Source organism: Anopheles coluzzii, chromosome 3, assembly GCF_943734685.1.
Source record: "Anopheles coluzzii chromosome 3, AcolN3, whole genome shotgun sequence".
NCBI classification, from domain to species: domain Eukaryota; kingdom Metazoa; phylum Arthropoda; class Insecta; order Diptera; family Culicidae; genus Anopheles; species Anopheles coluzzii.
In genome coordinates this window covers 52,853,994-52,869,338 of record NC_064671.1, presented here as the reverse complement: position 1 = coordinate 52,869,338, position 15,345 = coordinate 52,853,994, and the positions used below count along the sequence as shown (strand labels likewise).

The following is a 15,345-nucleotide window of genomic DNA, read 5'->3' as shown; positions in this document are numbered from 1 at the left end:
TGGGAGGTTTATAAAAACATCTTCGCAAAGCAGATCAGCATCTTCAACAAATAGTAAATAGACTATCGGAATTTGAAGCATTTAGTCATGATTTACGTTCTATGAATCATAAAGAATTTTGCATATCAACCAAAACCAAACCAAATGGGGATACCATCTTGCAAATGAAAATTTTTATACTTTGTAAAGATAACGGAAACGAATGGTATATGACAAAAGACAATAAGATTGTCAAATACACAAAGTCTTCAGAACAAAACAATAAAAAGATAATTATATTTGGACAAGAAATAACCAACAAGACGGATTATTTTTTATCACCATTTCCAGCAAGAATTATAAACATTTTTCTTGGCGATCTTAAGAGCTTAAATCGTAACGAACTAGTTTGTCATCCTGGCGATATTAAATGCAAATTAGTTACGTATAGTGTAGATAATAGTTCTGAATATTTGTTTATTCCATTGTTGCACACGTTAACCTAAGTTTAATTTCACGTATTGAAATAGAAACCTAAGTTTAATTTCACGTATTGAAATAGAAAATGTTAGAGCTAGATTTATGTAGTAAGTAAGGCAAATAAATGAAAGATTTTATGTTTCTTAAATGTACACAAGAATTTATATTAATTTTCTTTCACGGCTAGTTGATTTGCGTAGACCTTTGGCCTTAGATCGTTCTAATGCGTGTTTCAATCTATTCGTGAAGAAACCTTGCACCGTTTCATATGTGACTGGCACAAGGTTAGTACTTCCTACGCATTTACAAAGATTTACTACATTTTTAAATGAATGCATTGCTATTTTAGTTCCTGATTTAGAAATACCTGTCCATGTGCACTTTGTTAAAAAACTCCTATCGAAAAGGGCATCAAGGGTTGCTAACATTCTGTTGTTTATATCTTTATCAATATTTTTTTGTTTCAGTAAGCTTACTACTTGGGTATAATATTCTTCCTCATCTAAATCTTTTTCAAATTTTTCCAGATCTTCGGCATTCTCTACGAATGGATGGTCAAAACCAGTAAGATTAGAAGTACTTACTTCGGTATGATTAAGTAAAGTATTTAATTGTACTTCGATTATGCCGATACGACTCACTATTTTCTTTTGTTCTTTTAAAATCTGCTTTTGCTCATTACGAAGCTCTATCAACATATTAGTTTGGGCTTCTAGTATTTCTTTTATCGTCTTGTCACGTAAACTTCTTCTGGGACTACCACAACTGAACCAACATATTCATCCACTTCTGACAAACTTGGTGTAAGAGGCGACGTAGGTGGTGAGGAGATATCGATTTCATTCTCGACGCGGATTGGAGTTAAAGAGTTTTCCACAATTCTTGTTGAAAACATATCAGCGTATGAAGTTGTTTCTCTGCAACTAGCTAATATCGGTTGCTTTCCAGCATCTGTAGATGATTCGCCGGACATGATCATTATAGTGCAATCAGCAGCTTCGTATGATAATCCTTGCCGCTTAATCTGACACTCCTGTTTCGTCCATCCTTCTTCCGGAACGCTATTATCATTCGTAATTAGATGTTGTATGTTTCCTTTAACGTTTGGCCAAAACAGATATGTTTTTTTATGGCTAGTGCCCAGGAATCAGGAACAATGCTTAATTCAGCGTACCCTTTAGGCCCACGGGTTTGCACTATTGAGAATGGCAGAGTTAGATATTGCTGTAAACAAATAGAAATGCTTTTAATATATTAGAAAACCAATACTGTACTCATGTACTACTCACGTTTCTTCTCACGGATACGAAAAACACGTACAAACTCTTTGAAATAAAAGATTTTTTATTCTTTTCTGCTTTTTAATTACAGTGCTTCGCCAGTAAGTTGTGGCAATAGCCTAATGCAATAGCCAGCAGTCGGAACACAATACTCGATTGAAACAAAAAACTAGAACCTTCCAGTTTGCAGTCTGATTAATTTATGAGGAATTTTCAAACCCAACACAATACTCTTTTGTTCGGCGGATATGTTTTTGGCGCGTGTACGGAAAGAGATAAAAAAAACATTGAGCTGTGAAGCAAAACTAAACGAATAAAATAAACAACGAAATTTTTTTAACGAATCATCGAAACTTTCAATTTTTTTTAATTATTTCATTTAAACAAAATGAACCATGAAACGAGTCTGAAATGTTTCATTGCCATAAATTAAATATTTCATATTATGGTACTTTTTCTATAATTATGGCTTAATAATTTTCACAAACCAACCCAACCCAACCCAACTGACATTTTATAGCACGAATAATCGGGAATTCTAGCAAATTCCCTAAAACTGGAGCCTTAACCCAACTGACATTTTATAGCACGAATAATCGGGAATTCGAGCAAATTCCCTTAAACTGGATCCTTAAACTTCCCTTAAACTGCACCAGTTTAAGGGAATTTAGAAAAAGTCCTTTAAAATCAAATGTATTGCGGCTTTTTCGTTACTTTCTTCTAGATTCGCCCGGAAACGATGTTTGCTATCGTTATAGTTGGTCATGTAGCCATTTTATACTTAAATAATACCCATTTTTATAGAATAACGTCACATAAAATTAGCTTTTGTTTTTCAACAAAAAACCATAGTCATGAATGAAAAATGAGCTCGACGGCATCGTCCATCGATAGAGGAACGTGTAATTTACGATCACACCAAATCTTGGCGCTTTCAACACACTTGATCACACACAAATCCACAATTTCAGGCGTATCGAGTACTAATCGAGCAGATATGGGAAAACAATTTCGAGCAAATGTCACTTGGGTAAACTTCCCTTAAACTGCACCAGTTTAAGGGAATTTAGAAAAAGTCCTTTAAAATCAAATGCGTTGCGGCTTTTTCATTACTTTCTTCTAGATTCGCCCGGAAACGATGTTTGCTATCGTTATAGTTGGTCATGTACCCATTTTATACTTAAATAATACCCATTTTTATAGAATAACGTCACATAAAATTAGCTTTTGTTTTTCATCAAAAAACCATAGTCATGAATGATAAATGAGCTCGACGGCATCGTCCATCGATAGAGGAACGTCTAATTTACAAACACACCAAATCTTGGCGCTTTCAACACACTTGATCACACACAAATCCACAACTTCAGGCGTATCGAGTACTAATCGAGCAGATATGGGAAAACAATTTCGAGAAAATGTCACTTGGGAAGTGACATTTGCTCGAAATTGTTTTCCCATATCTGCTCGATTAGTACTCGATACGCTTAAAATTGTGAATTTGTGTGTGATCAAGTATATTGCAAGCGCCAAGAGTTGGTGTGTTGGTAAATTAGACGTTTCTCTATCAATGGGCGATGCCGTCGAGCTCATTTTTCTTCATAGCTATGGTTTTTTGATGGAAAACAAAAACTAATTTTGTGTGACGTTATTCTATAAAAAATGGGTATTTTTAAAGTATATAATGGGTACATGACCAACTATAACGATAGGAAACATCATTTCCGAGCGAATATAGAAGAAAGTAAAGAAAAAGCCGCATCACAGTTGATTTTAAAGTACTTTTTCTAAATTCCCTTAAACTAGTCCAGTTTAAGGGAAGTTTGAGGCTCCAGTTTGAGGGAATTCGAGCAAATTCCCTTAAACTCGAGCCTTAAACTTCCCTTAAACTGCACCAGTTTAAGGGAATTTAGAAAAAGTCCTTAAACATCAAATGTGATGCGGCTTTTTCGTTACTTTCTTCTAGATTCGCTCGGAAACGATGTTTCCCATCGTTATAGTTGGTCATGTACCCATTTTATACTTAAACAATATCCATTTTTTATAAAATAACGTCAGACAAAATTAGCTTTTGTTTTTCATCAAAAAACCATAGCTATGAATGAAAAATGAGCTCGACGGCATCGTCCATCGATAGAGGAACGTCTAATTTACGATCACACCAAATCTTGTCGCTTTTAACACACTTGATCACACACAAATTCACAATTTCAGGCGTATCGAGTACTAATCGAGCAGATATGGTAAAACAATTTCGAGCAAATGTCACTTGGGAAGTCTTATAATTACTGCTATAAGTATATAATTATAAGTGCAAGGCTTCACGTTTCATAAAAAAAACTTTATTGCTTAAGCGCAAGCGCTTCTTACACTGAGCTGATCCAAATTACAACTAACTTATTTCTTAAATTCTACAATGCACCTAGCCTTCGATTCTACCCTATAGCTGCTGACTCTGCATATCCGGTATGCGCGTGTCCAAGTGCCGGTTCCCGTTGCTATGCGCGTCATGTTGCTATGCGCGCGTGTTCCGGTGATGCGGTCGTTGCTCGGTGCGCGTGTCCACGTGTTGGCTTCTTATTACGTGGACTCAGCTATTCGGTCTACGTAACTATATCTTTAAGTCACAACCCAAGTGACATTTGCTCGAAACTGTTTTCCCATCTCTGCTCGATTACTCGATTAGCACTCGATACGCTTGAAATTGTGGATTTGTGTATGATCAAGTGTGTTGAAAGGGCCAAGATTTGGTGTGTTTGTAAATTAGACGTTCCTCTATCGATGGACGATGCCGTCGAGCTCATTTTTCACTAATATCTCTGGGTTTTTGATGAAAAACCAAAGCTAGTTTTGTGTGACGCTAATCTATAAAAATTAATATTATTTAAGTATAAAATGGGAACATGACCAACTATAACGATGGGACACATCGTTTCCGAGCGAATCTAGAAGAAAGTAACGAAAAAGCCGCATCACATTTAATTTTAAAGAACTTTTTCTAAATTCCCTTAAACTGGTGCAGTTTAAGGGAAGTTTAAGGCTCCAGTTTAAGGGAATTTGCTCGAATTCCCGATTATTCGTGCTGTAAAATGTCAGTTGGGTATATAAGACGTCGTAAATCGGTTCTGATATGAGTCTGTTATCATGATTTGGCTATTTGGGACAGTCCGAGTAGTTCGGACATATCATTCCAGAACAGAGTTGTTGTTCCAAACATTTACAGGAAAAAGATACTGCAACAATTCCATCACAGTCATTCGGTCATGGAATGGTGCGAATGAAATCCATTTCTCGCTGTTTCGTCTTCTGGTCGGGAATAGATGTCGATATTGAAAACTTTGTCCGGCGTTGTACTTCATGTTGCACTGCTGGCAAAGAACCAATCAAACAAAAACACCTGAATCTTGGCCTATGCCGGAAAAGCCAAGGTCACGTGTACACATGGACTATGCCGGTCCTGTAGATGACGTGTATTTTTTGGTTGTAGTTGGTCCATACACAAAATGGCCAGAAGTATATGCAACCAAAACTACAACAGCAAAGACAACTATCAAGTTTTTTTAACACAATCATTTCCAACGTTTGGTGTTCCAGAAACTAAAGTCTTTGATAATGGTACGCAGTTCACCAGCCTTGAATTCCAAGCATTTTGCAAACAGTTGGGTATTTGTCACATTCGTACTGCACCATACCATCCGCAGTCAAACGGTTTGCAAGAACGTTTCGTGAACACACTAAAGCGTACATTGCGAAAAAATCGAGCAGGAGGAGAGATTTTAAATGAAGCATTGCAGACTTTTTGCAAGTTTATCGAGCCACACCTAAACCAGAAGAATCTCCAGCTGAATTGATGTTTCAGCGGCCTATTCAAACAGTTCAGTCATGACTACTACCTTCAGAAAATTCTTCGGTAGAAAACTCTTCGTTCTTGGAGAAGCGGTTTATGCACAAGTCCACCGCAATAGTTCCTGGGAGTGGAAACCGGCATCAATAGTCAAACGAGTCGGTAGAGTGAACTACAACGTATTTTTGGAAGACAACCAGCGATTTATTCGCTCAGATGCAAATCAACTGTAGATGCGTCTACAGGAGGAAACATGGTGTGGAAATAGAAATTGTCACGACACTGGAAATTTGGTAACTACAGTAGAACGTCGATTATCCGGGCAGCTCGGAACCGGACCAAGGTGGATTTAAAAATATCAGGCGGTGGACTCTACCCAGTCAGACAAATCGGACTTAATTTACCCCTATATTACCGCTAAATTACCGGTAATTTAAGAGTAATTTAATGGTAAATTAGCAGCCGTTAATTTACCCATTAGAGCAGTTTTGACAGATCCTATTCCTTCCTCTATTTTATTTTTATTTTTGTCGTCCAAATTGTTAATAAATAACACGAAATGTATTATACTACAGTTGAATGCTTTTATTCAATCATTTTCCTTAACTTATACAAACGATTATAATGTATTTTTTAAGCAAACTCGACTTGAACAGCCGCTTCACCCGGAGAAGGTGGTGCACAAATAGCACTAATAAATGCAATTTCTCGGCTGTTTTTTACATTTAACAGTTTTAAACACGCCGCCGATGTCTTCTTCCACTAAAATATCATTAAAACAATACTCTTTTTGTTCTAATTTACATCTTTTCACTGACAACAAACGACAACACTTCGACAACATTGCTCTAAAATTACTGTTATGAGAGACACGAAATTGCTCGAATGGGTAAATTAACAGAAGGCTGTCTGACTGGGTACCCAGTCAGACAAATCGGACTTAATTTACCCCTATCTTACCGCTAAATTACCGGTAATTTAAGAGTAATTTAATGGTAAATTAACAGTCATTAATTTACCCATTCGAGCAGTTTTGACAGATCCTATTCCTTCCTCTATTTTGTTTTTATTTTTTTCGGCTAAATTGTTAATAAATAACACGAAATGTATTATATTACAGTTTAATGGTTATATTCAATCATTTTCCTTAACTTTTACAAACGATTACAATGAATTTTTTATAGCAAACTCGACTTGAACAGCCGCTTCACCCGGAGAAGGTGGTGCACAAATAGCACTAATAAACACTATTTCTCGGCTGTTTTTTTTTACATTTTACAATTTTAAACACACCGCCGACGTCTTCTTCCACTAAAATATCATTAAAACAATACTCTTTTTGTTCTAATTTATATCTTTTTACTGACAACAAACGACAACACTTCGTACCGCTAAATTGCTCTTAAATTACTGTTATGACAGACACAAAACTGCTCGAATGGGTAAATTAACAGAAGGCTGTCTGACTGGGTACCCTTAAAAAAACTGTAAAATGTAAAAAACAGCCGAGAAATTGCATTTATTAGTGCGATTTGTGCACCACCTTCTCCGGGTGAAGCGGCTGTTCAAGTCGAGTTTGCTTAAAAAAATACATTGTAATCGTTTGTATAAGTTAAGGACAATGATTGAATAAATGCATTCAACTGTAATGTACAGGCGGTCCCCGAGATACACGGTACCTCTTATACGCGGATTCGGAGATACGCGGTTTTCTAAATTTGACAATTCTTTGAGCAAATTGTACTGATTTGACACATCCATTGCAAATTGCCAAATAATTTCCGTTTTGATCGAATGTTAAAAACTATTTCAAAAGGTTTAAAACAGTTATATTCAGTCAGAATAATATCAAATAATTCACAAAGTGACTAAAAACGCTCCCTACTTGCAAAATTACACGAAAATTTGTGATATTTTAGCTGGAAATCACGAGATTCGACTTACGCGGAAATTCGAGATACGCGGTATTTTGCGGCCGTTTTCGGTCCCCATTAACCGTGTATCTCGGGGACCGCCTGTAATACATTTCGCGTTATTTATTAACAATTTGGCCGACAAAAATAAAAATAAAATAGAGGAAGGAATAGGATCTGTCAAAACTGCTCGAATGGGTAAATTAATGACTGTTAATTTACCATTAAATTACTCTTAAATTACCGGTAATTGTACGGGGGTACATTAAGTCCGATTTGTCTGACACTGCTTCTAGACGACCCAAAAAATCTTCCGCGACAATTTTTGGCGACACTTTCTATCGGTCAAACCGTCCTTGTTTTAGCACGAATGTATGGCTTACTTTGATCGTAATGTCGCGAAACGCGAGCGTTGCCTTTCTGTGAAAATTTCACAAACCCGCGACAATCACGGTTACCTCTGATTTTGTTCTAAAACTGAGATGTTGTTTTAGAACAAAGAGCTCGCAGAAAATTTGTCGCGGTACAAAAGTTGGTCGTTTAGAAGCAGTGTGACTGGGTAGTGCATTTTGACAATTCGTCACTTGACGTAAGGTCCCCAGGATTCAAACTTTGTTTACATTTTTTAAATTTGTTTATATAATTTATCTACCCCATTTTTTCGATTAAATATTCTTTAAACATATATTTTGGACTTTGCGAGTTCTTATTAAGCATTAAAACATGGATTAAAGTGTGTTATTTTGTTTTATTTCGTGAATTTATTCTATAAATCATTATGTTTTCGACATTTTTGATGATAAAAATTAAGGAATCATTATTTTTTTCAATTTTCACCTTAATTCCTCATTATCTACGAGCCGCATGGGCAATTTACGTGAGATTAGAACTCTTACTCACATGATTTTAAATTTCGTGCATAAACAAATCATCCAATCTTTTGTTAATATACCTCATTTTTTCGATAAAATCAATAGACACACAAAAATGCACATAATAACAAAGAAATCTGTTCTATTTGCTAAGCTTTGTGTGTGGAAACCAATGGTTAACGGTTTTAAAATGACGCAAAGTCCCTCAACTATGGTGACTCCCCACTGGCCTTTATCCACCAACTGATATTTTTAATCCACCTTGGCCATGGGGCAAAATGGGCATATGTAAACAAACTGCGAAACGTCAAGACACTGGGGCAATATGGGCCACAACAACTGCGCTTAGGTAAAGGTCTATGCTTTTGCGCACGTTTCGTGAATTGTATTTTCGTTCTATCTTTTGTTTTGCTGGCCAGGAAAGCCCTTAACATTCTTTCAAATATATGTTATCAAAATTAGAACAGTTTTTACACGTTTAAATCTACAAAATCGCATATTTTGAAGCTATGTCTGTTATCATTATTTAGCACGTGGCCACGGAGCTGAAAAAATGTTGAAAATTTTTTCAACTTTGTCAAAATTGCTTGTCAACTGCAAAAAAGAGCTTTTCTCGTGGCCGCACCAAAAACATACACAAGAGCGACAAAAAGCTCCAACATCTGAATATCATCGATATTTTGTTTAAGAAGCACTAACTAGGTACATAAATCAATTAGAATCATGCATTTTAGCATTATTATCATAACAATGGGTCACAACTGCGCCAAATAGCTGTTTGTTTACGCTTTTTCACGAACGTCAATTTTTGTCAACTTTTGTCAACTTTTTTTCCTGGCTGCTCCAGGTCACAAAATTTTGACAAAAGCTCAAAAAAGTGACAAAAGCTCACATTTTGAAAAATTTGTCAGCATTTTGTCACTCCCGTTGCCTTTCGCTTATTGAGGCGACAAATACAACACCATAGCGTATGTCAAAAGCATCTGCCCATTTTGCCCCAAGCGTAACTGCCAATTTTGCCCCACGTGAAGCATTTTGGTATTTTTTGTTATAATAGTAAAAATACGCATTCAATTGCCTTCCTTTCTGGGGAAAAATTGTATAGAAATATCATATCTTTAAAAATATGTCATGAAAAACTTCAACGCATCTTTGTGACAATGGTTTAAGCTTATTTTCGAAGTGGCAAAAATTACATCAATGTGCTACTAAATCTTATATTGCATTTTTCCTGATTAATTATTATGTAAGGGTTATGAAACTTACATGGCGTTCATAGAACACTCTAATGAAAACATTTTGAACATTGAAAAGAATCTTTGTAGTTAAATAATGCTTATATCGAGGGTTCCCATTTTGCCCTGCTTTCCCCTACGCACTAGGAGTCAAAGTAAATTTCGTGCTCGACAAATTATGCAGCACACATTGCAAAATAGCTTGTAAAACCCTGTAATGTTTAAATAAGAGGGGGTTTTCAAATTGGAGAGGTCCCAAATTTGAGGGAGTTCACTGTAGATGCATCACAAAGCAGAAAGAGCAACCGGCCTCGGTTGCGAATTCGGAAATAGTGCCCGATTTCGAATACCAACCATCGTATGTACGATGTCTGTTTGATAAAATAATAAAAGTACGCCACTATTAATCACATCCATTTCATCATTTGTATTTAAGACTAAAACGTGTGCAATTGAACGATTATCGAGTTGTGGAAGCATAGGTGTTACTAGGTTGAATCTTGCGCATTTATTATGTCCCACTTCTCAATCGCAATCCATTGATTAAATCCCTACCGTCAGCAATACAATCGCAAACGCATGCAGAAAAAACATATCTAGATAGATATTGGAAACATATTATAACTCCAAAGGGATTTGCACCAATATTTTTTTTTTAAATTAACCAGCAGTTCGTAATCAACTTTAAAAGGCTTGTAGTCGAAATCATATTGATTCTGGAATGGCGATGTAATTGTTCTAAAACAGGATATCATCATCGCCTTCGTCAAGAATATTGGCTTGACTGCGCACATCTATACCTTCTTGTAACAGTGCTGCTCTCTTCTCCTCGGCTTTTTTCTTCGCAATACGTTTTTTGTCCTAATGTGATGATATAACAAAAACCGGAAATTTAGTGAAATTGTAAAGTAAAAATAACTTCAGGCAGATCAACTATACGTACCTGAATTTTCTTCAGACGGTAAAATTCCTCACGTTCCAATTCATCTAGCTCGGAGATGATGTATGCCAAAGTACGATCAATTCTTGGAATAATCACTGTAATCAAGTAAAACAGCATATTTTGTCATTTAAGCTGCAAACAAAAATTTCCATCACATCATACCATGTTCAATAGCATTTACTCGGCGATTAGTGATTTTAATCACCTCATCTAAAGTAACGAAAGATGTTTGAAGCGATGCCAGTTCTACCAACAATTTTACAGCACTCTGGTAATTCTTTTTTAATTTCTGAAGTTGTTGGCCACCCTTTGCTAATCCAGTTAATTCGTATGTGTCCGAGCCATCTTGGTAGGATTCAAAAACTGGTAGAGTTACTCCAGCAACGTTATCCTTCTTAGTTCGTATCTTAATTTGCGCTTTGGTAACATTCTGCAGAACAACCTGGTTAAAATCGCCGGAGGCAAATTTTGCTTCTGCCAGAGAGAAAGCGGCTTCTTTCATAACTTCACCCATAAGTGTTTTAGTCTGTTAAGTATGCAAAGTAGTCGAAAACGATTGATCAGAAGTTCTGTACAGAGTATGAATAAAAATGCATATTACCTCGATTATCTTGCTTAAAATCATTCGGAAACGCATCTGTAGAGCATCAGCCTTTTTTTTTAGCAGTCCGTGGCCCTTGTGGGCGCCAGCAAGACGAGCTTTCATTTGCATTTGCGCGCTGCAAGCGAATAGAAATATAAAATAGCATTAAGAAAATAATTTCAGCCAAGAATATTTTCTTCTAAGGCTAAACATATCTACCCGCGAGATGGGAAAATAGGAATCCTATCCTTGGATGACATCGTGCGAACTGCGATTTCTCTCGAAAAATTATTAAAAACTTTATTTATAAAAGCGAACTATACACACGCAAATAACACTCACGAGTAGCAAAATTTCAGATTACTCTGGTCACAAGACCATATCATACCGCACACACGCACACAGCTTGGATTTGTGAATGTAGTTACCTATTGAAACATAACTGGATCAATCGTAAATTTTGACAGACTTCCAGACACGGTTTACACTGTCTCAAAAAATATGAGAGTCAAATTACCAGGGTGACCAGAAATAACGATTCCCATCGATTTTTGATATGCCTACCGATCCACAGATGAGCTTCCTACAACAACCTATTTTTCTTTTTTTTCTACCGACAATCACAGATTTATTCAAAATACTGACCGAGAAATCATAATACCAATAAATTTGAACACATTTTAACTTTTTTTATGTTTTTAAACAAAAAGCATGTAGGTTGATTGGGCAAAATGAGCTACTTTGATCTACGCGGAGTGAAATTTTGAACTATTTTTTGTCGCGCGCGACGTTGTCAGTCTATGTCCATTTGAACGATTATGCATTACGGTCTTAGGGCGGTGGCAACCCAAGCGCCACCGATTAAGCTTAAACGACTGGAAAATTAAATATCCGTAGAAAAAAAATGAAAGCTTCACAGCTTCATTGGTTTGATCAATAGATGGCGTATTACCCCATATAATCAAGATACCCAAAAAGGCCACCAATTTCCTTTCCACCAATCACATTTTAAACGCGCACCTGTGTTAAAATGTGATTTAATTGTGCAAAGGAAACAATTAAACGTGTGTGTTTAGGTTGGTTTGTTGTAAAACATTCATGTGTAATATGTGTATATGTGTGTTTGTTTACTTGCGAATGATCTCTCCATTTCGCTGGTCAGTGCATAGTTTATAGACTAATAATATTGCTGAAGTTGAAGTGCAGTGATGTAAGTGAATGAATGTAATCAATCGAAGAGTTAAAATCCTGTTCAGCATATTGACCTTAGCCAACCCTTGACCAAACTTCAAACTCAAACTCAAAGCATTTTTGGAAAAGGTGGGTTAAGGGTGGGCAAGATAAATACGTCGGATCGGAACTGGCAGCTGCGATTGTTCTAAAATTTGGTAGGTTAACGACTGAATCGACCACCACAAACCCACGTGGGTTTGAAGTGGTTTTACAGTGGGTTAAGGACGATTTGGTTATTTGGGACAACTCATCATTATATTACTATCATTTTCTTGCAACGTGTTTCGACAAGTTTCATCTTATCATGACCTATATAGCCTTCTAACTTTCTGAGCAAAAATCTTTATGAATGGTCGTGAGGTCAGATACGTGGGTATCAACACCAACGACCGTTACTCAAATCTCACTTGCTTCAGTGCTGCTGGTTTCCTTTGGAGTTAAGTATTTAAACAATCGTATCGCCGTTCTAGTTCAAGCGATGCAAAACTTCAATGCAAAACCATACAACAGTACAGAACAAAGGAAATGAGAAAGCTTTCCTCCAAGCGATGAAGCTCTACTGGTTGGGGTATCCCACCAACAGATAGCGCCACCAGCTTTTTTTGCTATTTTTAGAATGCATGAATCGTTTGCCGTCTGCTAAACGAAGTCTTCCTACATTCCATTGAGGTAGAGAGCTTGAGTCATTTAAAAGCCGTTTAGTGGTCATTTAGTGGATTTGTGGCACTTGGGAACGCTTTTTCGCATGCGATTTTATTGGACGGCCTGTCAAATTTTTATATGCGATTTGACAGATAACGTCGGACGACGAAATCGCAAGTCCGACGTTATCTGTCTAATCCCACATATCCCAAATAGCCAGCTCGTTCTCTATAGCTGATTTAGGGGTGTTTAACGAAAAATCGTTCCGATGTCGTACTTTGTGGCTGATTAAGAGATAGACGGTACTTTCCGGAACTATGGAGCTTTTTAACAGGCACATGATACTCTTTGGAAATTTGCGGCTGATTAGCACTATGAGTAGGGTTCATGAAGGAACTTGAAGGCTTGTTAAGAAAGGGTACTGAACTTAGTGGAACTTTATAGCTTTTTAATGCATGACATCGGTACAAGACGGCTCTTGTCAAAGTGTCAAAGACGGACGCCGGCAATAATCTCATTGCTGCTGCACAATTTAGATTCGTTAATTGAAGAATGAATATTGAGTGAAGTGATTGTGAATTATCAGTAAATTGTGTAAAATTTTGTGAAATTCATCAATACAAAGGATTTAAAAATATACATTTTGTGATATTGCGGGGCTTGGCTAAAAAAGATTTTGTACTTATTTAGAACAATACAATAATATAATTTATAAATCCTAAGCACTTTTTGTGTGACCGTCCCGTTCGGACGCCTTATTCGAAGAGAGCACGATCGTCCTTTCGATCGTGCTGAGTGGCCTCTCGGCTCGCTGAGTGACCAGCCAGTCGGAGCCGAACTGTATACGCAGATTGGCTCACTTTCCGTAATTCGCCCTAAAATGCCTCCATAACAATACATATGTGTTTAGACGAAAAAAATCTTGTTGTTTATTTCATCGATGACGCTTGCTTGAAAATAAAACACAAAGAAAAATAATCCCTGACATCGTGGCATAAGAAAGCTGCTTACCCGGCGCTCTAGCAGCAATCGAACAAGACATCGAACATGAAAAATGTATGGGATTTGACATGTTCGATTTGTTGTTTATCAAATCGAACATGTCAAATCCCATATATGTTCGATGTCGTGTTCGATTGCTGCTAAAGCGCTGCCTTAGGCGCTGTTTGAAAGACAGAGCGTTTCTACATACACCGAGAATGCAGCTGAGAAAATAACTGACAGCGTGCTTTGACAGCGACTGACAGCATTTTCGGTGAGAGAATTCTCCTCGGCATGCAAAGAACGATGGAGCTGAGAAAAAATTGAATTGGCAGTTTATAGCGATTGATCAATCATAGTTTGTATTTTTGCCGTCTAATAATCGTAGAAATATTATTAAACAATAAAAGAAACTTTTTTGACTTCATTTTAGCGATTAAAATGGATTTTTTCAACATCATTTTAAAAGTCTCATCTCAGCGCTTTTCAGAGCTTCTACACACACCGGCGTGAGAAACCGATTGTCAATTTTCTCACAGCCATCTCTCACCTTCAGTCTCGGTGTATGTAGAAACGCTCACACACATAGAACTTTGATGCTGTTTATCTACTGCAAAAGGCGAATTAGAGCAGCGATCTTTAGCGTACCAAAATGAGCTGCTTAAGGGCGGTGGCAACGCTTTTTCGCATGCGATTTTATCGGACGGTCTGTCAAATGTTTATATGGGATTTGACAGATAACGTCGGACGATGGATAATTTAAAAATAATCCAAACTAACATACAAAGTCTGAGAAGAAACAGCAAACAATAAATAAAATTTCGTTTAAAATCATGGTGGAACAGTACACTAAGACAGGCACTACAGGATAGAAATGAAGCCAGACAAATTTTTAATCAAATATTAACTCTAACTCAAATACTAAAGAATTATGGGATTTACTGGGAAGAATAAGCAACAACAACCTCCAAAATAAGGAATAAAACTTGATACATAATGAAGAAAAACAAGCAAAAATATTTATGAACCTTAGTTTTACTAAAAACAAAAAATCTAAATTTAGACTACATATAGACCCAACTTTTCCCATGGATAATGAACTAATCAATAAAGATTTGTGGGAAAAAATTCTTAAACAGAAAAAAAATACGCCACCCGGAAACGACAAAATTACATACCAAATGCTGAAACACATAAATGAAGAAGTATTAGAGAAAATAATACAAGATGGAAATAACATGTGGAAAAAAGGAAAAATAAGCAAAGATTTAAAATCCGTTTAAAATAATAGCAATACCTAAACCGAATAAAGACGTGAACAACCCCAATAATTGCAGACCAATAGCATTATTACCAACCC

General features: G+C 36.6%; 2 protein-coding genes across 2 annotated transcripts; both read right to left on the bottom strand.

The window, feature by feature from the left end:
* Positions 1–425: 425 nt before the first annotated feature.
* On the bottom strand, positions 426–1,606 carry LOC125907315 (uncharacterized; the record flags this gene model as incomplete). The annotated part of the gene is given in 3 exon segments (XM_049608924.1): positions 426–481; positions 514–1,181; positions 1,184–1,606. Coding segments are annotated over 2 exon segments (984 nt in total), but the record flags the coding sequence as incomplete, so codon positions are not given.
* An 8,400-nt stretch (positions 1,607–10,006) lies between these two features.
* LOC120957846 (V-type proton ATPase subunit D 1) lies at positions 10,007–11,555 on the bottom strand. The gene is made up of 5 exons (XM_040380249.2): positions 11,349–11,555; positions 11,148–11,265; positions 10,709–11,072; positions 10,547–10,641; positions 10,007–10,464 (listed from the first exon to the last, which is right to left on the bottom strand). Exons 1-5 carry the CDS (start codon positions 11,387–11,389, stop codon positions 10,342–10,344), a joined length of 741 nt encoding a protein of 246 aa, XP_040236183.1. The 5' UTR covers positions 11,390–11,555; the 3' UTR covers positions 10,007–10,341.
* Positions 11,556–15,345: the final 3,790 nt, after the last annotated feature.